The 25,426-nt window shown below is 41.8% G+C and overlaps 1 protein-coding gene across 3 annotated transcripts in view; it reads left to right on the top strand.

The window, feature by feature from the left end:
* LOC107568999 (rho GTPase-activating protein 23-like) overlaps positions 1–25,426 on the top strand; it is a 133,747-nt gene that overhangs the window by 20,874 nt on the left and 87,447 nt on the right. Inside the window, exon 2 of one of the 3 annotated variants that reach the window (XM_016254999.1) lies at positions 16,417–16,624. The exons of 1 other annotated variant lie outside the window; for it this stretch is intronic. In XM_016254999.1, coding sequence (XP_016110485.1) covers positions 16,418–16,624 — 207 coding nt within the window. In that variant the 5' untranslated portion in view covers position 16,417. Of the gene's footprint in view, positions 1–3,522; positions 3,913–16,416; positions 16,625–25,426 lie in introns of all 3 variants that reach the window. One more of the 3 variants, XM_016254998.1, reaches the window with a different exon arrangement.

Genomic DNA, 25,426 nt, shown 5'->3' with positions numbered 1-25,426 from the left:
TCCTAGGTTTTTTGCTCAATCTCGATCAAACCACTGCAGTAATATTCTCTGGACTCTCTAGATCAATAATTATATAAAAAAAATATTTTGTTCTTTGGTTAGCTATAATGGGGCAATTTTAAAAGGGGCGTGGCCAAATATACCCAAAAGCCTAAAAATCTAAACGAAAACTCAAAACATTACAAAACTTGGTGACAACATGTGACAGAAGACGCTTAACAAGCATGCAAAGTTTCATAGAGATTTGGACCATAGGTGGCGCTATAACAGTTAAAACGGTCTCAAAAACACAGTATTTCTGAAGTAAATGACCTCAAATTGTAGAACATGTTCATATATTCACACAAACACTAGATCTTCATATTATATGATAGATCTCCTCATTCTGAACAACTTTGCCTCTGGGACTAATGCTGTCAATCAAATCGTTCATTAAATATTCAAGATTATTTAAAAAAAATACTTTTGCGAACTAGTCCTAGGTTTTTCGCTCAGTCTCGATCAAGCCACTGCAGTAATATTCTCTGATCTCTCTAGATCAATAATTATCAAACTAATTTTGAATTTTGTCCTTCGCTTACCTATAACGGGGTCATTATAAAAGGGGCGTGGTCAAATATACCTCAAAGCCTATAAAACCTAAACAAAAACTCAAAACTTTATGAAACGTTTTGAAAACATGTGTCAGATGACTCTTAACAAGCACGCAAAGTTTCATGGAGATCGGACCATAGGTGGCGCTATAACAGTTAAAAAAGCTTCAAAAACACAAGATTTCTATGGTAAATGTCCTCAAATTGCTAAAAAATTCTCATATATTTACATGAACACTAGATCTTCATATCATATGATAGATCTCATTCTGAACAACTTTACCTCTGGGACCAATGCTGCCAATCAAACTGTTCATTAAATATTTGAGATTATTTAAAAAATCTACTTTTGTGAACTATTCCTCGGTTTTTAACTCAAATCAATCAAATCAGTGCAGTAATATTCTCTAGACTCTCTAAGTCAATAATTATAAAAAAAAATGTTGAACATTTGCATTTGGACAACTATAAACTGGTCATTTTATAATATGTTCTTTACATAGTGTACCCAAAGGCCTATAAATCCTAAAATAAAGCCCACAATATCTCTCTAAACTGTGTAAAATGATGCATAATTTCATTCTAAACAAGCATGTAAAATTTAGAAGCGATTGGGCAAAAGAAATAACACTATAATATTTATAAAGGTTAAAAATGCAGTGTTGTATGAGAAACTGCAATTATAACCACTAGATGGCAGCGAAAGACCAACAATGGGCTCATTAAATGCACTGAAACAGTACTGTTCATAGGTTAGCTTATGAATTCATGCTAAGATATTATAAAATCACTGTTATAACATTTAAAATCACACTGAGTCCAAGTTTACCATTTTGTTCGTACAGACATATCAGTTTTTACAATTATGCCAGATTATGATTACAGTGAAACCTGAAAATGACATATACACTCTTAAAAAGAGAAGACTTGCAATAAGTTTTGTGTCACCTATCATTTATTTCAAATATCTATATACCTGGAACAAAATGTGTGCATGTATGTCTGTGTTTGTGTCTCTGTGTTTAAGTATGCTTATTGAGTATTAATAAACTAGTTTAATCATTTTATTTCAGTGTGTGTGTGTGTGTGTGTGTGAGAGCATATTATCCATTTGGGATGTGTCTTACTGTCAGCCATACATCCAGGTTGGCCTAGACCCTAAAATATACCACCTGAAATGCCTTAATGTGCTTGAACCCCGGTAATTGCTGTATAATATAAATTGAAAATATAAATCTTTTGTTACATTATAAATGTCTTTATCATCACTTTTGATCAATGTAAAGCATCCTTGCTAAATAAAAGTAATAATTTCTATAATCCATCCCCCCCCCAAAAAAAAAATTATTATACTGAATATTACAAAAGCTTTTTATTTCAGATAAATGCTGATCTTTCTATTCATCAAAGAATCCTGATGTACTCAGCTGTTTTAAATATTGATAATAATAATAATAACAACAACATGTTCAAAATGTTTCTTGAACAGCAAATGAGCATATTAGATTGATTTCTGAAGGATCATGTGACACTGAAGACTGGAGTAATGATGCTGAAAATCCAGCTTTTTGATCATAGGAATAAATTGCATTTTACATATATAATCTAATCGGAAGCAGTTATTTTATCATAGAAGTGACAGGTGAGAAAAAAAGGGGGGTGGGGGGCCAGGCAGAGATATTGGGGAAAATGAAGATAAGTGAAAGGGAAGTGAAGGTGCAGTGCAAGAGAGAACCTTTAATTATTTTCCACGGCCCCAGACTAAGTATTTAGACCTTTTTTAATGTGATGGCCATATGAATAATAGGGTTGTCTGGTTTCAGAAATTGTTGTGGATTTATAGGCTTTATACAGGAAACAAGGGGCCAAAATTGCACCTTTTGGGGTACAACAGCTTGTCACTGGAACAGGACCCTTAAAAGGACATATTTGTTCCTTTTTTACCCTTAATAGGTAGGCCTACAAATGAGTACCTTAAGGGTACGAATTACTACTCTTAAGGTACTAATATGTACAGTGTACTACTACGGTGTCATGCTGTTGTACCCCAAAAGGTACAATTTTGGCCCCTTTTTTTCTGTGTGGCCTGGTTGAGTGTAAGATTTCCTGGCCTGAAATTGCGTCCCAGTCTGGCCCTGCCGCCAAGCAATACGAAATACCTCTATTTTAGTTTTCCTCCAGCTGTGCTCCATTTTCCGGGCTGCTCTGTTTAGGGTGCGAGTGTGCTCATTATACCACGGTGTCAGACAGTTTTCCTTAATCTTCCTTAAGTGTAAAGGAGCAACTGTATCTACCATGCTAGAAAAGAGAGAGTTCATAGTTTTAGTTACATAATCAAGTTGTCCTGAGGTATTGGATATGCTGAGGAATTGATATAAATCAGGAAGATTACTTACAAAGCAGTATTTTGTGGTAGAACTGATGGTTCTACCATACTTGTAACAAGGAGTAGAATTTACAGTTTTAGCTATATGAAGTTTGCACAAGCCTAGATAATGATCTGAGATATCATATCACTTGGCTGCATAATTTCAACATCAATTCCATGTGACAGTATTAAATATAGAGTATGATTTCAACAATGAGTAGGTCTTGACACGTGTTGTCTAACCCCAATAGAGTTCAGAATGTCCATGTCTTTCATTATCAATATGGATATTAAAATCACCAACAATTAATCTGCAGCCAGCACTAACTCTTAAGCAAATTCTTTAATAAAGTCTGTATGGTGCCCTGGTGGCCTGTATACAGTATCCAGTACAAACATCACAGGGGATTTTTCATTAACACTTGTTTCTCTGGATAATGTTATTGTCAGGGAGTTACCACAATCATCTCAGTCTCCACCAACTACACTCTACACTTGTCTGGTCTCAAACATTGTATGCTTGACTTACCTGACCCTTACCTTTGTTTACTTACCTGCCAGTTGCCCCAACGATCTGCTTCTCAATCTCCACCATTCCTGTGCTCCACCATTTCCCCGCTCCATCGCTCCCTCAGAATACCTGGAAAGGAAAAGGACGTTATCACTCAGATAAGACCCAAGAGACTTTCCTATTCCCCGCTCACTTACCTGGATTCTCCTCATTCTGTGTTCAATAAACCTGCTGTTTGTATTTCACCTACCTCTGTGTCCCGTGTATATCTGCTGACAGAAGACCAGACCTGGACCGAAGACTGGAGTTGGCGTTCCCGAGCCCCGCGGCTGTGGACCCCTTCAAAGAGCTGGTCAGCGCTGTTCGAGCAGCTCTCTCTCCGGTCACACACCCTCTGTCTGCCTCTGCCAGTCCCATGGCCATCCCTACCACCTATTCGGGTGAGGCGGTTGAATGTAGCGGTTTTCTACTTCAAGTTTTTCTCTATATTGAGATGCAATCCCATAAGTTTTCCAATGAACATTCTAAAGTGGCCTTTCTGATCTCCCTGCTAACCAGACGGGCTTTGTTCTGGGCACGAGCTATCTGGAACTCGCAGAGCACACTAATTAACTCGTTCAAGGCTTTCTCTTGCCATTTCATGGAGATTTTCGGCCTATCCACCAGCTCGCTCTTCATAGCTCTCCACGCACGGAGTGTGCTCGACATCTAGCCTTGGGATTGTGTCTATAATGTGGAATCCCGAGGCACTTCATTAAGACGTGCTCCTCTCGTCCCCCACGCCCAGCAGTGAGTACTCTCCAATTACAGCCTGTTATATCTACTCTCCCCACATCATTCCGTTTCAGTGTCAGCATTCGTGGACTCGGGGTCCTCAGGCAATTTCATCTCACAAGCCCTCCTAAGACAGCTCAACTTACCCTGTCTGAGACAGGCTCAAGAGCTTAAGATCGAGACCATACAAGGAAAGCCGCTTGGGCGTGGGTACATCAAATTCCGTTCTCCGCCGATCACTCTGCAAGTGGGCTGTCTACATCAGGAAATAATCTCCTTTCTGGTACTGGAGGGTCCCACCATGGATATCATCCTGGGACACCCCTGGTTATCACAACATTCACCCGAAGTCAGATGGGATTCCAGCGAGATCCTCTGATGGAGTGAAGCTTGTATCCAAAACTGTCTCTCAACGTCCCGGTGCCCCAAGTTAAGAACCCCAGTCTCCACATTCACTCCACCCTAGTGGAGAGCCCCGAACCTCTCGAGGTGCCGATGATCTCATCTGACTATGCGGCTGTGACGAGAGGGGCGGGGCTGAGAGCCGTGGGAACGGAGCGAGGCCGGTGGAGTAATTGCTAATGCGCGACACCTGCACCACTCACCGGTCTCGAGTCTCACGGAGGAGCTCCGGAAGGATACAAAGGAGGAGTGACGACAGTGAAAGACGAGAGAGGACCAGGCCTGGATTTTATTTTGTGTTTTGGTTTTGTTTGTGTGCGACAGTCGTCCGCGAGGGGCTGTCGCGCTGTTTTGCGTTTATTTTATTATTAAAGTTCATTGAAATGTTCACCGGTTCCCGCCTCCTTCTTCCCGACCTACAAATGTTGTTACAGCGGCGTTCCAGGATGTCTTCATCGAACAGGCAGCCACGAAGTTACCACCGCACCGGCCATGGAACTGTGCCATTGACCTGCTGCCTGGAGCTAAACTCCCTAAAGGTTGAGTATACCCCCTGTCCATCCCAGAGCGCAAGGCAATGGAGGAGTACATCAAGGAGGCTCACCAACAACAGTTCATCTGCCATTCCACCTCACCGACGGCCTCAAGCTTCTTCTTTGTGGGCAAGAAGGACGGAGGCTTGCGGCCATGCATCGACTACCGGACCCTTAATGAACACACCGTCAAGCTCCCCTATCCTCTTCCCTTGGTCCCGGCCACCCTCAAGGAACTCCGTGGGGCTCGCATCTTCTCGAAGCTGGACCTGCGTAGCGCCTACAACCTCGTTCGTATCTGGGAGGGCGACGAGTGGAAGACGGCATTCATCACCCCCTCAGGCTACTATGCATATCAGGTCATGCCATATGGCCTCTCCAACTCACTGTCCGTCTTCCAGGGATTTATGAACAAGGTGTTCCAGGAGTTCCTCCACAAATTTGTCATAGTGTACATTGATGACATCCTGATTTACTCCCGGAACCTGGCCGAACATTGCCACCACATCACGCAGGTCCTACACCAACTCAGGAAGCACCATCTCTACCTGAAGCTCGAGAAGTGTGAGTTCCACCTCCCCACGGTTCAATTCCTCGGCTACATCCTCAGCGCAGATGGCATTCAGATGGACCAGGGGAAGGTCCAATCCATCTGTGACTAGCCCCAACCACAGTCTGTTAAGGAACTCCAACGATTCCTCGGCTTGGAGAGACACACTCTGTCAGTTTAAGTCTAGATTAAAGAGCCATCTCTTTAACCTGACTTACACTAACACATTTCTAATATTCAAATACATTAAAGGATTTTTAGGCTGCAATAATTAGGTCAACTGGAACCGGGAACACTTCCCATAACACCCGATGTACTTGCTACATCGTTAGAAGAATGGCATCTATGCTAATATTAGTCTGTTTCTTTCTTATTCCGAGGTCACCAGATCAGATCGTCACTGCAGTCACCTGGATCCAGTACGTATCCAGACCACATGGTGGATCAGCACCTAGAGAGAACCTCTACAACCCTGAATGTCAGCGGAGACCAGGACAACTTGATGAGCCCCAGAGACAGATCCCCAGTGAAGACCTTGTCTCCTAGATGGCCACCAGGACAATACCACAGGAACCAGTTGAGTCCTCTGCACAATGTGACTTTGCTGCAGCCTGGAATTGAACTGCTGGTTTGTCTGGCCAGAGGAGAACTGGCTCCCCGACTGAGACTGGGTTCTCCCAATGTTTTTTCTCCATTCTGTCACCGATGTAGTTTTGGTTCCTTGCCGCTGTCGACTTTGGCTTGCTTAGTTGGGGACACTTCATTTCCAGCGATATCGTTGACTTGATTGCACAGATACTATTTAAACTGAACTGAGCTGGATGATGACATCACTGAATTAAACGATGAACTGCCTTTAACTGAAAAATGAGTTTTTACAGAATTGTCATATTGCATTATTGACACACTCTTTTCCTAATTAATCTTCTACAGTTGCTTTGACACAATCTGTATTGTTAAAAGCGCTGTATAAATAAAGGTGACTTGACTTGACTTTGCGAATTGTTACCGTAGATTCATTCAGAACTTCAGTATCCTCTCTGCCCCCCTCATTTCCATGGTCAGTCAGAAATCCAAGTCTCTGTCTTGGAACCCCGAAGCTCGAGCCGCCTTCAAGAAGCTCCAGGAGGCCTTCTGCACTGCTACCATCCTCACACACCCGGATCCCCAACTCCCGTTCATCGTAGAGGTGGATGCCTTCACCACCGGCATGGGAATAGTGCTGTCACAGTACTACATAGCCTCCCCGACTCCATCCTTGCGCTTATTACTCCAGGAAGCTTTCCCCACCGGGGAAACTATGACATCGGAAACCGGGAACTGCTCGCCATCAAGCTGGCGCTGAAGGAATGGCGGCACTGGCTGGAGGGAGCACAACACCCCTTTACGGTCATCACGGACCACAAAAACCTCAAATATCTCCACAGTGCCAAGAGACGAAACCCCAGACAGGCCCGCTGGGCCCTCTTCTTCACCTGGTTCCAATTCACCATCACTTATCGACCAGGAAACAAGAATGCCAAGGCTGATTCACTCTCCAGCATTCATGCCCCCGACAAAACCTCCACACCTGAACCCATACTCCCTCCAGCCATCCTTATTAACCTCAACCGGTGGGCCCTGGATGAACAAATCCGCCTCGCCACTCTGACCGAACCTGCTCCGCTGGGAGGCCCAGAAGGTAAAACCTATGTACCCACCTCCTTAAAGGGGTCATATGATGCGATTTCAAGTTTTCCTTTCTCTTTGGAGTGTTACAAGCTCTTGGTGCATAAAGAAGATCTGTAAAGTTGCAAAGACTAAAGTCTCAAATCCAAAGAGATATTCTTTTTTAAAAGTTAAGAGTTAACCACGCCTACCTAAAACGGCTCATTCTTAGACGCCCCCACATATCTACATCACTATGTGGAAATATTAGCATAATGCCGCCCAAATGTGCACGCAAAGAAAGAAGGCGTGGTTTCATGAACGCAGTAGTGTTGATGCAGCCATGTCAGGGAGTCATGTGTATTTCAGTGCGAAAGCAAAAGCACTTTATTTGGCCTTCCGGAAGTAGTGTGTGAGGGGAACAGGGTCACATCACAGGAGAGTGAACTGCCTGTCAGAAATCATAACATGTCAGCTGTCTTAACCGCGGCTTGTGTACTGCATCATCGCTGTGTCTGTCACGCGACTCTGTTGCCCTTTCAGAGTTTAGTTTCTTTTTTTTTTTTACTGATGGTAAAACTAAGGACATTATTAACTGTCTTGATATTTACTTTGATAGCTGACACTCACGATTATGGTAAGGGGAGTTACATTTCTGACGCGTGCTTGTGGTGTTCGGCCAATCACAATGCACTGGGTCAGCTGGCCAATCAGAGCAGACTGCGCTTGTCAAAGGAGGGGGCTTTGTTGAAAACTACGTGTTTGAGAGAGGCGGGGCATAGAGGACCTACTGTAATGTACAGTATTTTAAAAATAATGTTTTTTGAACATTAAAGCATGTCAACATATTCTGTTACACCAAATACACCAAATAATGATCTTTGAAATAGCATCATATGACCCCTTTAAGTTATACCCTTCTTGGCTCCCTTCATGCTTCCCCGGGCTCTGGACACCCAGGCATCCACCGTACTCTCTCGCTCCTCCAAGCTCGGTACTGGTGGCCCAGTATGGCCCGGGATGTCTCCCAGTATGTTCGTGGATGCTCAGTCTGTGTCATTTCCAAAACTCCACATCACTTGCCTGCCGGAAAATTGGTCCCATTACCCATCCCCAGTCGTCCCTGGTCCCACGCCTAGCCTATTCTCAGGATATCACCCCCAGACTAATGAACAGACTGAGTGGAAGATACAGGAGATTGGGAGGTATCTCCGGGCCTACTGTCATGACAACCAGCACAGCTGGAACCGCTTCCTCCTGTGGGCCGAGTATGCACAGAATTCCCTCAAGCAAACCACCACCGGCCTCACCCCGTTCCAGTGCATACTCGGCTACCAACACCCTCTGTTCCGCTGAACAGGAACCCTCCGACATTCCAATTGTAGACCACTGGTTCCGAGTGAGCGAGAGAGTTTGGGACTCATGTCCAACTCCAGCAGCCAGTGCAGAGACATAAGACCTACGCAGATGCCCACCGGTCTACCGTCTATCGTCCCGGAGATAAAGTCTGACTCTCCACCTGGGATCTGCGTCTCCGCCTGCCCTGCCGGAGGCTGAGTCTCCGCTACATCGGCCCCTTCACCATCAAGAGGCAGATTAATGATGTCACCTTCCGTCTCCATCTCCCAGCCTGGTTTCGTATACACCCAGCATTCCATGTCTCACTCCTAAAACCTGCCTCTCCCTTTGTCACAGAACCCGACGAGCCAGCAGTACCTCCTCCTCCCGAGATCATCGAGGAGCCCCTAGTCTACAGGGTGCAGGACATCTTGGACTCCCGGCGACGGGGTGGTCGTCTAGAATACTTCATTGATTGGGAGGGATACGGGCCAGAAGAAAGATCCTGGGTGGCCCGGGACGATGTGCTGGATCCCTCTCTCCTGGCCGAGTTTCACCAGAACCACCCTGACCGTCCCGCACCCAGAGGCCATGGCCGACCCTGTCACCGTAATAGGGCATCAGGAGCTGCCCCTGGAGGAGGGGTACTGTCAGGGAGTCACCACAATCATCTCAGTCTCCAATACACTCACCAGATCCCAATCACCTGATTACTGAGCACCGCCACCTGTCAGCACTCATCAGCAGCACTTCTCAAACATTGTATGCTTGACTTACCTGACCCTTACCTGTGTTTACTTACCTGCCAATTGCCCCAACGATCTGCTCCTCGATCTCCACCGTTCCTGTGCTCCACCGTTTCCCCGCTCCATTGCTCCCTCGCAGGGCCGTGCACAGACATTTTTAAGGCAATGGCCCAAACCAAAAAAGGGGCACTGGGGGTGTGCTTGTTAATACAAAATGATCCAGTTGTTACAAATATACAATTAAAAGAGAAGACAGCACACTCTGTAATAATTTCAGACTTTATTGTAGATGTTTTGATAAGAATGGGCTCTCCCTCACTCTCTGAGCCTGCTTCTGCCTCCTCTTCAATGGAAGTAGGAGAGAGTGGGGTAAGCTGAGCCAGTGGGTAAGTTTACCCACCCTGTTTCTTGGCAACTGTACACTTTTACTGTCATGTGGCCATGTATTTTGGAACCTCCCATCATTTCTGCCAGACTGTGAAAAGGAGAAACATATGGGGGAAGGGAAGGCACCCATTTACTTTACTTTATTAACTGGTAAGCAACAGTAGCTATATTTTTTATAGATTACTAGTATCAAGACAAGTGATTATAATGTGAAATATACTTAATTACAAGAATTAGTGTGACAAACTGCTAAATATTCTATATGATGATTTACCTGCTGGCTTACTGGAGCTTTATTCATGTTTGCAATGTTGAACTGTCTTTAGCAGCCTCCCTACGCTCTTTCTCTCCGTTTCTGTTTTCTTTTTTGCGAAGGTATTTTTTTTCTTCTACTTTTCTTCTATAGCAAATTTTGTATTATTTATATTCGATATGATCAGGTACAATAATTTGATTAGACATTCTAATTCTAAGAATGTGAATACTTTGTTGTTATCACTTTTAAAAGACCGAGAGCAAATCATTACCAACAGAAATACAAAAACAAACTACCAAATTACTAATTCAACGAATCATCCATTGACTGTAATGTGGATTGCAATGCATCTACCTGTTAATGCAACGGCATTTGGGAACTGTGGTCTCCACTCCAGAGAGCAGCACACAGATCGTGAGAAATGCTGCGGAGCGGGCGGGGATTACCGGAATCAGCAGATCTTTAGCAGAGCAGGAACAGACCGCTTTGAGCTGGGGTGATGGGGGGGATTGGTGAGAGGGGCAACTCAGCTGATGAGGGCAACGGGCAGTGGCTCTAGGCACCGGGCCACCCCCCTGTGCACGGCCCTGCTCCCTCGGATTACCTGGAAAGGAAAAGGACGTTATCACTCAGATAAGACCCAAGAGACTTTCCCATTCCCCGCTCACTTACCTGGATTCTCCTCGTTCTGTGTTCAATAAACCTGCTGTTTGTATTTCACCTACCTCTGTGTCCCGTGCTCTGCTGACAGTTATATGAAGCACCATTACTTCAAATGAGTTATGCTTGAAGCCCGCCCTCTGAGAAATATTGAAAATATTGTTATGAATTGTAACAACACCTCCCCCTTTACCTTTTGGACGCGGCTCATGTTTATAACAGTTATCTTGAGGGGTAAACTCGTTTAAAATAATGTAATCATCTGGTTTTAGCCAGGTTCCTGTCAAACAGAGCACATCTAGGTTATGATCAGTGATCATATAATTTACAAAAAGTGCTTTCATAGAAAGGGACCTGATATTCAATAAGTTAAGCTTTATCATTTGTTTATCCGTATTACATCTGTTTTTTATTTGTTGAACATCAATAAATAGTTACTCTTAAATTGGTTTGGACGTTTTTTGTATTTTCTAGTTCGGGGAACAGACACAGTCTCTATAGTGTGATATCTAGGTGAAAGAGTCTCTATGTGCTGAGAATTAACTGATTTCTGTGATATGAGGCGGCTAGCAGACGGTCGGTTTAGGCAGTCTGTCTGCTTCCTGACCTGGGCCCCAGTTAGTCAAGTACAAACTCTAAGACTATGTGCCATATTTCTAGACAGAAGAGCGGCACCACCCAAGGGGGGATGAAAACCATCTAATTTCAAGAGGTCAGGTCTGCCCCAAAAACCTGTCCAATTGTCTATGAAAGCTATGTTATTCTGCGGGCACCACTTAGACATTCAGCCATTAAGTGATGACAGTCTGCTATGTATCTCATCACCACGGTAAGCAGGGAGGGGACCAGTGCATATTACAGTGTCTGACATCATACTTGCAAGTTCACACACCTCTTTAATGTTATTTTTAGTGATCTCTGACTGGTGAAGATGAACATCATTAGCGCCGGCATGAATAACAATCTTAATGAATTTACGTTTAGCATTAGCCAGAACTTTTAAATTTGCCAAGATATCAGGCGCTCTGGCTCCCGGTAAACATTGGACTATGGTGGCTGGTGTCTCTATTTTCACATTCCGTACATTAGAATCGCCAATAACTAGAGCACTTTGATCAGGTTTCTCAGTGGGTGCGTCACTGAGTGGGGAGAACCTGTTTAATGTTTTGATTGGAACGGAAGAGCGGTGTTTTGACCTGCGACTATGCCGCCTCACAGTCACCCAGTCGCTCTGCTGCGGAGGCTCTGTAACTGGAACCGAACAATGTACAGGACTCCCTGAGCTAGTCGCATCCATAGCCATATCTACAGCCCTCACATTATTACTATCCTCAATTAAAGGTTGTATGTGTGTCTCTAATTCTGAAATCTTCTCTTAATATATATTTTAAGCTATATTTTATCACTTTAAACAACAGAGAGTGATAGTAAGATTGAACAGAAAAGTGAAGCTACAAGGAGCTACAATCACAAACCACTCAGCAGGGCTCAGCTCAACTTGTGTTCGCTGAGAGCGACGCATGTGCTGGGCAGTTTGAACCGAGGAGCGGACATGCTGTCTCGGAGCAATGTCTCTTTGGAAGAGTGGATGCTCCACCCACAAACGGTTCAGGAAATCTGGGAGATGTTTGGCAAGGCAGAGGTCAACCTCTTTGCCTCAAAAGACAACTCTCATTGCCCAAATTATTTCTCAAGGGACAAGGACGCATTGGCCGACAACTGGCCCAACCTCCTCCTTTACGCTTTCCCCCTGATCACCCTAATGCCACAGTTAATCAGGCGAATTAGGGAACAAGGGCACAAGGTTCTGTTAGTGGCCCCGCTCTGGAGGAACCAACACTGGTTCGCAGAGCTGTCTCAGCTGCTAGTAGAAGCTCCATGGCCCATCCCCCTGAGATGAGTCCTCCTTTCTCAAGCAAACAGAAAGTTCTGGCATCCCCAGTCGAGCTGTGGGCTCTGCACCTCTGGCCTCTCGGTGGGAGCCTGCGGACCTTCCCGAGAGTGTATTAAATACAATTTCTAGGGCTAGAGCGCCATCAACGAGACACCTCTACGCCCTTAAATAGTCGGTCTTCCCCGCCTAGTGCACGACCCACGGTGAAGACCCAGTTTCCTGTGACATATCTCGGATATTGTCCTCCCTGCAAGAGCTGTTGGACAAGGGCCATTCCCCTTCCACACTCAAGTTCTACGTAGCAGCTATAGCAGCCTACCACGCTCCTATAGGAGGCCAATTGGTGGGCAGGAAAAACCTGATTGTTCGCTTTTTGAAGTGGTCTAGGAGGCTCAACCCACCTCGTCCTTCCACAGTCCCTACATGGGATCTGTCCACGGTACTGAGGACACTAAAGAACCCTCCCAGTGAGACCCTACAATCCATTGACCTTCGTTCCCTGACGCTAAAAACTGTTCTGCCATTCTGAAGTATCGACAGGGATGTACTCTGTTACTAACGTAACTTCGGTTTCCTGAGAAACAGGAACGAGAACTGCATTCAGTCGAAGTAACCTGAATCCTATGGCAACAGGCCCGCTTATATAGCCAGATGGTCCCGTCCATTCTGGCAGGGCTCTGGCGGGCTCCATCACCATAGGCTCGTTCAGCTCCGCTGCCGACCCATTGGTCCTTTATTTATATCACTGCACGTACCAATGGCCGTGCAGTTACACTGTGTTATTAAAAAAAGGCTTCAGTCATCTGAGAAAAATGAGTTTTCCCAATAGCATCTTAGCGACGCAGTACTCATTTCCCGTATCTCAGGGAACCGAGGTAAAACGTAAAAGTACGTTTTCATTCATTTTCCCCTCGCTGGTGAAATGCTGGGGTTGTGTGATGTTTGCTTTAGAGAGGCGTGTTAAGGGCGGGTTTTACAGCAGCGCTGGTCGTAAAGTAGAAACGCGGCTTGAATTTGGGATCGGAGCTTGAGCTGCAAGGCCATTGGCCCAGCACGGCTCGTTGTTAGCCCTTGCACACACTGGCCTGACAGTGAAAATGTTGCTAGTGATGACACAATAGTATTTCCAGGCCTGATGCACAGTGTTGAATCCTATATGGATTAGACGTCTTTTAAATCTTATTCAAGTACTGAGACTGGTCACAGGATAAATATGGAGACTACATCAAAATCATCATCCACAGTCAGTATAAGAGGTCAAACAGTCATTGTCGCGTGGTTAGTCTGCTGCAAGTTCTATGGTAGGAACATGTGCAGATATGTGGAAAACAAGAGTGAGGGGGCCACTGACACATTTTATTCATAAATAATGGAACATTATTTTTAGTATTAAACTATTTCTACTGTTGACTAAATATAGGTCAGTGAGGAGGTTTTTCCAATCACTGAGAGCTGTGTGGTTATGCAAGTGAGTGTGACTCTAATGAATACACACTTTTCTAAACTACAGAATGAATCTAATGACAAGAACAGGTTTATCTTTCTTCTGATAAAACCAGAGCAGTTTGATGAAGCTGTGTTCACTATAGCATACTTTATTTTGAAGCATGTGGATTATCTGACTGAATAGAATAACGGGATGATATACAGTACTACTTTTGCCAAAATGCACAGCATGTAACTGCATACCATTCAGAATACTGTTTCCCATCATACAGTGTACTCGACCTTTCATGTAAAGTCAGCCATTATTATTAACATATTCATAGCATGTTTTTATTTATTTTATCTTATTCTTGTAGAGATGGAGACTTGTGAGATGAAACTTTTAATAATAAAGTAATATAATTATTTCTTTATAAAAAATGTATGCTTCTTTTTCAATAAAAAACAACTACAGTATGATTTCAAAACTACATTCTCACAAAAATGAAGTATTATGTAGAGCAGTAATGTAAACATCAGTGGAATTAAGAAAAAACCTTAAAAATGCTCTAGTGTCTTTGCTGTAATTTTGAATACAAACCTTTTTACTTTAACTGTACTTGTAAGTGTCTCACAGCATTTACGCATTGACAGCGCTTGTGCTCTTTTGAACTTAGAATAAACTGGCAAATGACCTATAGCAAAATGACACTGATTGACAGAACAAGGCCCAGTTTATTTTTATAATACATTACAGTCTCGTCAAAATACATGATCACTAGCTGCATTTTCCTTTGTGTGCCTATTTGGCCTTTAGCTTAGCAGCCTCCAAAGGATATGGTCGTTTATGTGCCATAAGTCAGCAGAATCAGGGTATGCTGAAAAAAAAAATCTAACTTTTCTGCAGCTATCTTTTCATACATTCTTCAGAGGGACCAACTTTGAAACAGTGACATTAAATTGGTTACACCAAAAATGAGTGTGAATTCCTCTATATCCAATGGACAAAGATCTGGCCTTTTGCTGCCCATCTTGATTGGTGGACTAGCATATAGTGATATTACAGTTATGGAGGCCCCACCTCCAAGCTAGAGGCCCTAGAAAATGGTCTACTCTGCCTGTAGGTAGCACCAGCCCTGTATCTCTGTTATATTTCCGCCCTACTCACTGGGAAAAAATGTCAAACCAAGAAGATTGCAGTAGCAGTTAAGCAAGAAAGCGGCAGCGATGGCCAGGTCTTTGAATGTAAAATGAGCTGACAGAGAAACAGGCCAAGTCAGCCAGAGGGGGGTAGAGAGAAAGAGACAGAGAGAGAGAGAGAGAGAGAGAAAGAGACATAGAGAGAGAGAGAGAGAGAGAGTGAGAGAGCTTGTATAAAAAGAGCTGCTCATGACATCAGCAGGAGCATTGACCGGGTTGGGGATCGAGTGGTTCAGGAATGAGGTGAACAGAGGGATAGAGGGATGGAATGAAGGAGTCAATCAATCAGTCGTCTGATTGGCAGTGTTTACACTGGGCTAACAGATACTAGGACTGCTGCTTTGTGACAAAATCGTTGAGCTCTAGAATTGGTTTAGAGAAGCAAAGCAAGTGGATGCTAGAAAACTATCCAAATTAATAGCATGTCATACTACTAAAAGTGGAATAGACCTTTTCCACCTAGTCTTGTTTTGATCCACCGGCACCCTACAGATCAGCCAGGTTCAGTCTACACTGGTTCAGTCTACTCTGGCAATGGAGGTTACTCATTGAGAATGAAGAATTTTGCCAAAAGGGAGACCAACCAGAAGCTCTGAATCATATTGCGGACTATGTCAAGAGAGTTCATTGCCGACATCTGCATTAACATTGAAGGTTTTGTTGATTGCATAATGCAGGGACATCTATGGAAGAAACAAGGAAGGGAAAGGACATGACTCTATATCCAATCTGAGCCTGTACAGAATGAAGAAGGGAATAAAGTCCCACAAAGCATACTTGGACCCCTAAGTACAAATTTGTATGTTGTCGGATTCGAGATATTCTGCAAAATATTCTGAAACATACTGCAAAATATGTGAAGAGCCATTGATCAGCAGAGATGGAATAGATGTGAGTCTGAATTCCTGCAAATAGTTCCAGGATGAACAAGTACAATGGTGTGGAAAGCCAATATTGGGATTGAATTCAGAATCATTAGAAATGGCAATGAAACCATTCAATATATTGTCGGCTGGTTGATCACCAAGTGGGACAAGTTCTAATGTCCAAGAGGCGATGAGCACATTAAGATTGTTTAAATCTGTGGGTCTGGTCTCTGTGGTGAACTCGGTGATCCCCTATGTTTTATCAGGATGATGATGTGTTCAGTGAAGCGGCACCTATCCAGGGTCCCTGCTCCAGTGGGTAAGGAATGGTGTTTTGAATTTTCGGTGGGAGTGGATTGCAGTGATCCAGAGCCTCGCTGCATATGGTTGGTAATTCTTAGGAACGCTGGTGCCCAACCCTGCCACACCCCAGAGGACTCTGGAACTGGCACAATGCACTGGGAACTGAAAATGGTAAGAAGCTGAATACAAAATTATGTATGTGTTTGAATGTGAAGCAATGTGTAATGCATTATCTCACTCATCTTGTGCTGCCAAGTAAATTCAGCTCCAGTTTCCCAAGAGCATTACATGGATCAGATAATTTATATAGGTCTTTAATCAACATGTCACACAAACCTCAGTTGTTTGTTTGTCTGTGGTGGTTATGTGTTGTGTCAAGGAATGTGGCACTGATTGATGTTTTCAGGCTGGGTCTGTGTATCACGTTCACATTTGCTTTCTACATTTTAAAACTCTGGGTTTCGATATGTCTGCACCTATTGTGGCTTATGTAAAGAGAGCTTGGAGAGAAGCTAAATACAATTGGAGAGGAAAAGATTCAGAGTGGCTCCTGTGCCTGCAGTAAGCATTTGTGTGTTTGTTACGTAAGTGGGAGTGAATCACAGTATGGGCTCTACAACCCTGTTGTAACTAGGGATGTGCGCGACGACTAATTTGACTGACGTTTAAACGAAAGTTTTGTATCCGACTAGTCAACTAGTCTAAAAGCAAGAAACCCCCAAAAGATAGTAAGAAAAAAAACCTCTGTGCGTGTGTGTAGCATATATAATAGCCTATATTTGAAATAGCCTAAACTTAATCTATGAATCACACTGTCAAATACCTCAATGAATTCTGCTTGCCGCACACTTGCCTCGCGTTATCATCTTTTAATTTTAGGCGGTCGTTAAAAAAAATACACTCAACGTCGGGCCAAAGCATAGCTTATTTATTCTAATCAGCTGGGGAAATGCAGAACAATGGAAAATCAATCAATAGCCTGACAGAATTCTTCATCTTCATATAACGTTAGCCAATATATTAAAACACAAGTCAAAAACAATAGGAAGGTTTATCACGAAATAGCATTATAACGGCTTTTAAAAACGTACTTCGTGTAGGCTATATCGTCTAAAAACAAAATGCAACAATGCCCATTTTACTTACTCAGACCATGCGTTATTTGTTCAGTGAAATTATCAACGTGGTTTGGTGAAAGACGGGACCAGAGGCGATTAACAATAAAATTCCTGCATTTGAAAAAACGTGCTCGGCAGGAACTGAAGTCGCAGGCACGCAGAGATAACGAAAAGCAAGCCGATAGCGTTTCATAAAGCGTCTGGACATCCCGCACCACCACCAAAGTGGGTCTTTGTTAGAGGAATAGATGGCGTGGATGGGATCGCAGGTTGTAGTGAATGACGTGATTGACATTTACAAATTCAAATGCGGCCCACCGTGCTGAACACAATAAAAAAAATACTTACAGTTTTACAATTCATTTTAGTTTTTACATTAATTAAAAAATTTACTAAATAAATATAAGCTGTAGCCTAATGTTTTTATGTAAAATAATTTAGTTTTTCATATATTATTTTCAGACATGAGCAGTACTCACATAGCCTAATTAACGTTACACATAGTAACGACCAAGTGGCCAGCGGCAGACAGTGAGCATATGTTTGATCAATTTAGCCTTCTCAAATCATCACGACTTGACTAAAATAATATCTATAGATATAAAACAGTTCAAGCATATAACAATGTTTAAATGTTAAACCTAGATAAATGTGCGCTGTATCCAATAGTTTGCGCAGAGAGTGGTAGCTGAAGCGCGCTTTGCAGGACATAGAGACGACAGCGCGATCACTTGCATTTTTTTTCAGTGGATACGCCGTCATTTTTGCTCATAAAGGTAAGAGTAATACATCATTCGTAACTGTAAAGGGTCTACTTTTATTTGTGTGCACACAATATCAACAAAACGTTGTGCTTTTATAAAATCAAACTCAGTGAATACATGCCTCACAGACATGATAAATATATCTATAGAAAGCTTTAAATGACTACTTAACGAAATAAAACAAATAAAAAAAACTCTTTCATTATGATCATAATCCGTAAAGATGCACTTCTCTCTAAAGACGTGTCTAATGAGGAGATGGCGAGTCAGGATCGACACCTTCATCCTTGCTACACCGACTCAGAAAACACTAGTTTATTAGTAAATAATTAAAATATCTCCTTACCGTTTCCCCCGACGCATTTATGGTAATTACTTTTGCAGATGCTTTGCGGCAAGCTTAAGCCTATTGCGTGCATTTGAATGCAGAACTGTTCAGCTGCTCTGACGGCACGCATGGTGCTGCTGCTGCTGGACACTAAACACCGTTGAGCCGCTCTCGACAGCACGGTCTCATGTTTCCACCAGCGTGGCAATCTTTTTTCATCACTAATTGATGGATGTCTAAAATATAAAAATAAGGAGAAGCCTAAAACAGGCCCGAGGCCCTGCCGACGTCTGAACTATGACGTGAAAATTGTCCCGAAGTCCGGCCCGAGGGGCGTAAAAAAGTCGCGGCCCGACGGGCCTGAGCTGAAATGCAGGGCTCTAGCTCTGATCTAGCACACAGAAAACGATTTGACTGAAAATTTATCAGAAGAGATGAAAGAAAGATAGTGGTCATCTGCGCAATTCGGAAAAAGAGGCTGCTTTTCTGCATTAGGTATGTTTTTTTTACTCTTTGTACAGCAGTTATTGTTCATTCTAAATTAATGTTTTAATGTAGAATATGTGTTACATAAATACATGAAATGTAGAACATATAAAAAAGTGTTCGTGGCTCGTCTGCCAGTGGGTGCCCCCCCACGCATAAAAGTGAAACTCCGTTTATGATTGTGCTGTTACTCCTTTCAAGCCGAAGTTCACAAAATTGGGTGTTATTTATGGGGAGTAGAATTATTTATTTCAATGAATGTAATCGATTAGATATAATATTGTATTGTATTAATGACATAATATGTAAATGATATGCGTGCGGCCCGCGAGACTTGCACTTGGAACATAGTGCGGCCCGGTGGAAAAAAAAGGTTGAGAACCACTGCTCTAAGCTAACGCCTACATGCCTGTATTGAATATGATTACGCATCGCTCCAGTAGAGTTATTGTAAGACAATTTGACATTACAAGGTTTACACAAAACTTTTCAGTTTCCTTCTAATTAAAAATAATCCCACACCTTGCTCATCTTTCGCGTGGTCATTTTTGAACTCGCTGCAACTGACACAAAGAAAACGCATGTGAGGTCTGAGGTAAAAATGTTGTTTCCGCCCAGATAAACTTTAAAAAATAATTTATTATTTTTCAAATGTTTTCTTTAAACTTGTTATTTAAAATATTTTAAATGCAATGTTAAAATGACGGTAATTTCACAAGAGGGGTAATCCAGAAACATGAGCAATAGTCCAGACAAAGTACAAACAGAGTCCGAGTGGCGAGACAAGGGTTAATCCCAGATACACAGGCAGGAATACGGAAACAGGAAACAAGGCAACACGAAATGACTAGACTAAATTAGAACTAGAAACTAGGCTCCGTAAAGCAGCTAACACTAGGAGAGTGATAAATGCAGAACAATACTCGGCAACTGGAGCAGGATCTGAGTGGGTGTTATATAATGTGTGTAATAGCTTTCAGGTGAGCATGTGATTGGTTACAGCTGTGTGCAATCAGTGCAATGGATGATGGGAAATGTAGTCCGGAGTGACATGTAACAGTCTGTGTGGTGTGAGAGTCAATATGATGAAGAGGTGACCTCTTGTGGCAGTCAGATGGAACTCTATGGACAGAATTCATGACACCTGTAGACCTATTTATATTTCTACTTTTTCCCCAAGCACAACCACAGAACATGGACTCTGCATGCTTATTGGACAATAAACTTCCTGTTTCACCTAACGTATCATCTGACTGGTTTGCACACATGATGAGCTGCTCTAATAGTAGCAGTATTATTATAGTTAACTAAAACTAAAATCATGAAAAAATTGTTACTTGAAACAAGATAAATGTTAAATACAAAGTTCTGTCATGAAACTCTAGATGGCGCAGGCTGATAGGTCCTTAACTTAATCTGCTAATAATCACATTGTTATCTACACTGCGCAGCTGATTGGTTTCTGTTGCATTAATAGCCAATGAGCTTGCTGTTCAGTATTCAAATACTTGACCAGTGTTTGCTGTAGCAGTTTGCAGTGCACTTTCAGAAATCTTTCACCTTCCCCAGCTCCACCTGTATATTTCTGCTATGGGTAATTTCATGTATGTTATATGTGTGGGGTAAATTCATGTGTGTTGTATGTGAAGCAGCAGTACGGCTTACAAGCTCACGGCAGCATGTCTGTGGATGTATTGGCAGTTGCAAGTCTCGGTACTCTGCCGCAGCAGCATAGCAGATCTATTCTGCCAAGACCAAATACATTCTTTACACAATCTTTACAGAGCAAAGGCGGCACAGAAACCTAAATCTGAATAACTATCAGAACAACTAAAATGTGAATTTACATAGACTGTTTAACTGTGTTCTGAAGCGGCATAAATGCATTTACACAGGAATTAAAATCATGGGGACACATACAGTAACCTTTGAAAATAACCACTATTTATTTATTTACAAAAATAAAACTTACATTACCCCCCACCCAACACACACACACACACACACACACAGTTAAGAGCTCCAGAAAGGGTTAACAGACCATAACTACACTGTGAAATGTTTCACGAATTAGAGTAGTCTATTTGACAAAATAATCAGAATAGTCTGGTTATGATAGTCTGGATGATCAGTTTTTTTATGTATAAGCTAATTTATCTAATGGCTTGGACCATTGATCTTTTCTACAGTTGGAATAGTAATTACAAATGACAAAACAGGCAAACGGAGCAACAAGATAGTTTGCAGTTTAGATTTCAGATTTCGTTTTGGGTATAAATCTGCAGTGTGCTGTTGTGTACATTTAAATAAAAATAATAATAATAATCATTTATGCCTTCTCTTTCTCACACCCACTTCTGTCAGGAACTTGGCGAAGGGCGGTGAATTAAGGGTCGGGTGCAATAATAATAAGGGGAGGCAGCCGTTCCATCATAGCCTTTGGACTTAAAAGCCCTAACATAGTTGTTTTGTGCATTCCTGTGATCACAAATAAATGGAATCTGCTTAAAATCATGGATGATCATTGGGGTTTTATGTCTTTAGAGACCCCTTTTAGCCTTTTGACATTTGCATATAAATTACAGACATGGCACCACATTCTACATTTATATGGGTGCTAAATTGCCAATGGTTCCCCCCACTATCAAGGAGATGCTAAACAGTTTCACCACTCTCGTCTCCCCAACAAACTTCAAACACATTCCAAAGAGACGTAAATGACCCCCGGTAAGTCAGGCACCATCGGCCTGGCTGACAAGCAAACTACACCATGCTCACATAACACACACACACACATAAAGACATTTTCTTTATTTAGACTATAATCAAATCAGTTACAAATGTATCTGGTATATGCATGTGTTGTCTGTATGTTTCCTTATTATATTAGCCTAGTTACCACTTGTTATTTGTATTAGTTAAGATCTAAATGCTTATATTCAGGTGTATGAATGTATCTCTGGTTTAATATCTTCTAGATGTTTCTTTCTTGGTATCAAAATTATCTGCTCGTTATTCCTCAAACAATTATGTACCCTATGTGTTTGTGAAATGCATCATACTATTTGTACAATATTTTGGGTAAAACTGCACCAATCCTCCAGACCGGCCATAAACATGCAAATGGGCCATAAAGGGAGACAAAGAAAACTTCTCCCGCTCAAAAATTCACGCCTGGTATTGGCTATTCCACCCAAAAGGTGGGTGTGGATAGGAACTATCAAAACCCTTACGAAAAAGACGTTTATTCAAGTGTACTATTAGTATACTTCTTTTAAACTAAAAATAAGAAAGTATACTTTCAGTCTACATTTTATGTACTTTTCATAAATGTGCTTTATGTACTTCTAAGAAATATACTTAAAATGACATTTAAGTATACTTGACTTATACTTAGAAAAAGTCTAAATACAGGTGCATCTCAATAAATTAGAATGTCGTAGAAAAGTTCATTTCAGTAATTCAACTCAAATTGTGAAACTCGTGTATTGTTGCATCCAGTGGGGACATAATTACTGATTATAATGAATTCCCTTACGAAAAAGACGTTTATTCAAGTGTACTATTAGTATACTTCTTTTAAACTAAAAATAAGAAAGTATACTTTCAGTCTACATTTTATGTACTTTTCATAAATGTGCTTTATGTACTTCTAAGAAATATACTTAAAATGACATTTAAGTATACTTGACTTATACTTAGAAAAAGTCTAAATACAGGTGCATCTCAATAAATTAGAATGTCGTAGAAAAGTTCATTTCAGTAATTCAACTCAAATTGTGAAACTCGTGTATTAAATGCACACAGACTGAAGTAGTTGAAGTCTTTGGTTCTTTTAATTATGATGATTTTGGCTCACATTTAACAAAAACCCACCAATTCACTATCTCAACAAATTAGAATACTTCATAAGACCAATAAAAAAACATTTTTAGTGAATTGTTGGCCTTCTGGAAAGTATGTTACGCAATACTTGGTAGGGGCTCCTTTTGCTTTAATTACTGCCTCAATTCGGCGTGGCATGGAGGTGATCAGTTTGTGGCACTGCTGAGGTGGTATGGAAGCCCAGGTTTCTTTGACAGTGGCCTTCAGCTCATCTGCATTTTTTGGTCTCTTGTTTCTCATTTTTCTCTTGACAATACCTCATAGATTCTCTATGGGGTTCAGGTCTGGTGAGTTTGCTGGCCAGTCAAGCACACCAACACCATGGTCATTTAACCAACTTTTGGTGCTTTTGGCAGTGTTCACTGACAAGCTGCGCAAAAAATCGCGCGAATATGAACGTGGTTTAGCGCAGCTCGTCAGTGAACAACGGCTCTGTGTAGTTAATGCTGCTCAATGTGAAAGCCCACAGGTGATGGAGATTTACCGCTGATTACAGAACCGGTTTTACTGATAAGATGCACGTTAAATATCGCATGCGATTAATCTTGCAGCCCTAGATGTATGTTAGCTATAGTTTCATTTATTAAATCCCTTATATTCACAATTAATTGTGCTGCTCACAATTCGGGGGTCACTGAATGTTGAATCTTGCTACATGCTAAATTACTGCTAGTACTGCATAAAGTAGGTAAAGCTACTGTTCCTTGGCCAGGAAAATAATCTTTCCTTGAATTGATAAATGATTATATTGTCTGCTCGGTGGACGGACAGATCAAATAATTGTAATATTGATTCTGCTACAGTTAATTCTAAGATCTAACCTAAATATTTATTATTAATTATAACCAGTTATAATTAATTATTAATATTTCCCTTTTGAGCTAATTTGCTACAAGATGCATCTGAATAAGCATATGTGTTCTCTTTTTGATTTAAAATTATTGATGTGCACTCGTGACACAATTTAATACATTTACTGTCAATTTACTATTTTTACTGTAAATTTTGTAATTTTGTTTTAACATAAATCATTTGTCAGATATCGATGCTGGAGTCTGAAGTCTTGAAGTAAACACCAAACACCTGCTTCTCATGTGTTTGTTTTGCGATCTAGCTAGTTTTCAATCAGCTTCCTTGTTGGTTAAATTGTGCCATGTTAAGGACAGGGTTTAGAGTAAGTGCTGCAGGGCTTCTGGCCCGACAGTGGAAACAGCTTGATTTTGGACTCGCAGCTTGATGTCCAAAGCTATTGGCTCATTGATAACCCTGGCTCGCACTGGCCTGACAGTGGAAAAGTGGTAAAATAAAAACAATTATGTATTTGTGGTGAAATTACTATTTGTGTCAATTAGGGCTGCCCCTGACTAAAGATTTTTCTAGTTGTCTAGTAGTTGACTATTGGACTATATATAATAACATTAAATATTTTTTTCATTAGGTTAGATATTTATTATTAATCACTCTATCCCCTTTCTCTATTCCAACACTGGTACGATATATTGTTACGATCGACAGGCATTGTTGGCAGCGGCTATTTACTTCACCTCCGCCCACTAACGTGACAAAATTACAAAAGACACCTGCTGAGTAACATTTCCAAGTGGTAACGCGGGTTGCATAATGTTTTTGATGCGAGCGACCCGAGTTTGCGTCCGCCTTTTGCCGAAATCGTTCTTCTCCCTTTTTACATCTCATATCACATCGGAAATACTTTTGTTTTCAACAAAAATTAAAATAATGGAAATAATCAAAAATTCAAAATAAAGTATCAGGTAGGGTTAGGTGTATCTGAGCAGCAGATACTGATGCTTTGTTTACTTTGCTGTGGGAGTGCAGCAGCCGTGAGAAGTGAAAACACGGAATTGAGTTTAATTTATATGGACTCTGAATGAGCCAAGTGGAACAGATTTGAGGAAGCAGCAGCATGGAATTCAAGACTGTAGCTAAATGGAGTTTAATTTCAGAAGTAGAACTCGTTCAGATCGTCTGCCAGGTGTTGATTCTCCGCAGTGCTGGGGGATGGTGTCTTGTAATTGGTGATTTCTTTTAGACTTTTCCACACTGATGCCGAGTCGCTGGAAGTGAACTGAGTCTTTATTTTTCCAGAATAATTCCTCTTTGCCACTCTGATCTCCTTTTCCAGTGTGTATTTAGCCTGTTTATACAAGACATTATCCCCCTTCCTGTAAGCATCTTTTTTGGCCTGACAGAGCTGTCTGAGTTTTGCAGTGAACCATGGTTCATCATTGTTGTAAGTTAAATGAGTCCTGGTAGGAATGCACATGTCTTCACAGAAACTGATATGAGATGTTACAGTCTCTGTGAGCTCGTCCAGATCGGTGGCAGCAGCTTCAAAAACACTCCAATCAGTGAGGTCAAAACAAGCTTGTAA

This window comes from Sinocyclocheilus grahami, unplaced genomic scaffold (assembly GCF_001515645.1).
Source record: "Sinocyclocheilus grahami isolate Dianchi unplaced genomic scaffold, SAMN03320097.WGS_v1.1 scaffold1301.1, whole genome shotgun sequence".
Taxonomy (NCBI): Eukaryota; Metazoa; Chordata; class Actinopteri; order Cypriniformes; family Cyprinidae; genus Sinocyclocheilus; species Sinocyclocheilus grahami.
Note: the sequence above shows the minus strand (reverse complement) of the source record. Positions and strands in the feature narration are given on the sequence as shown.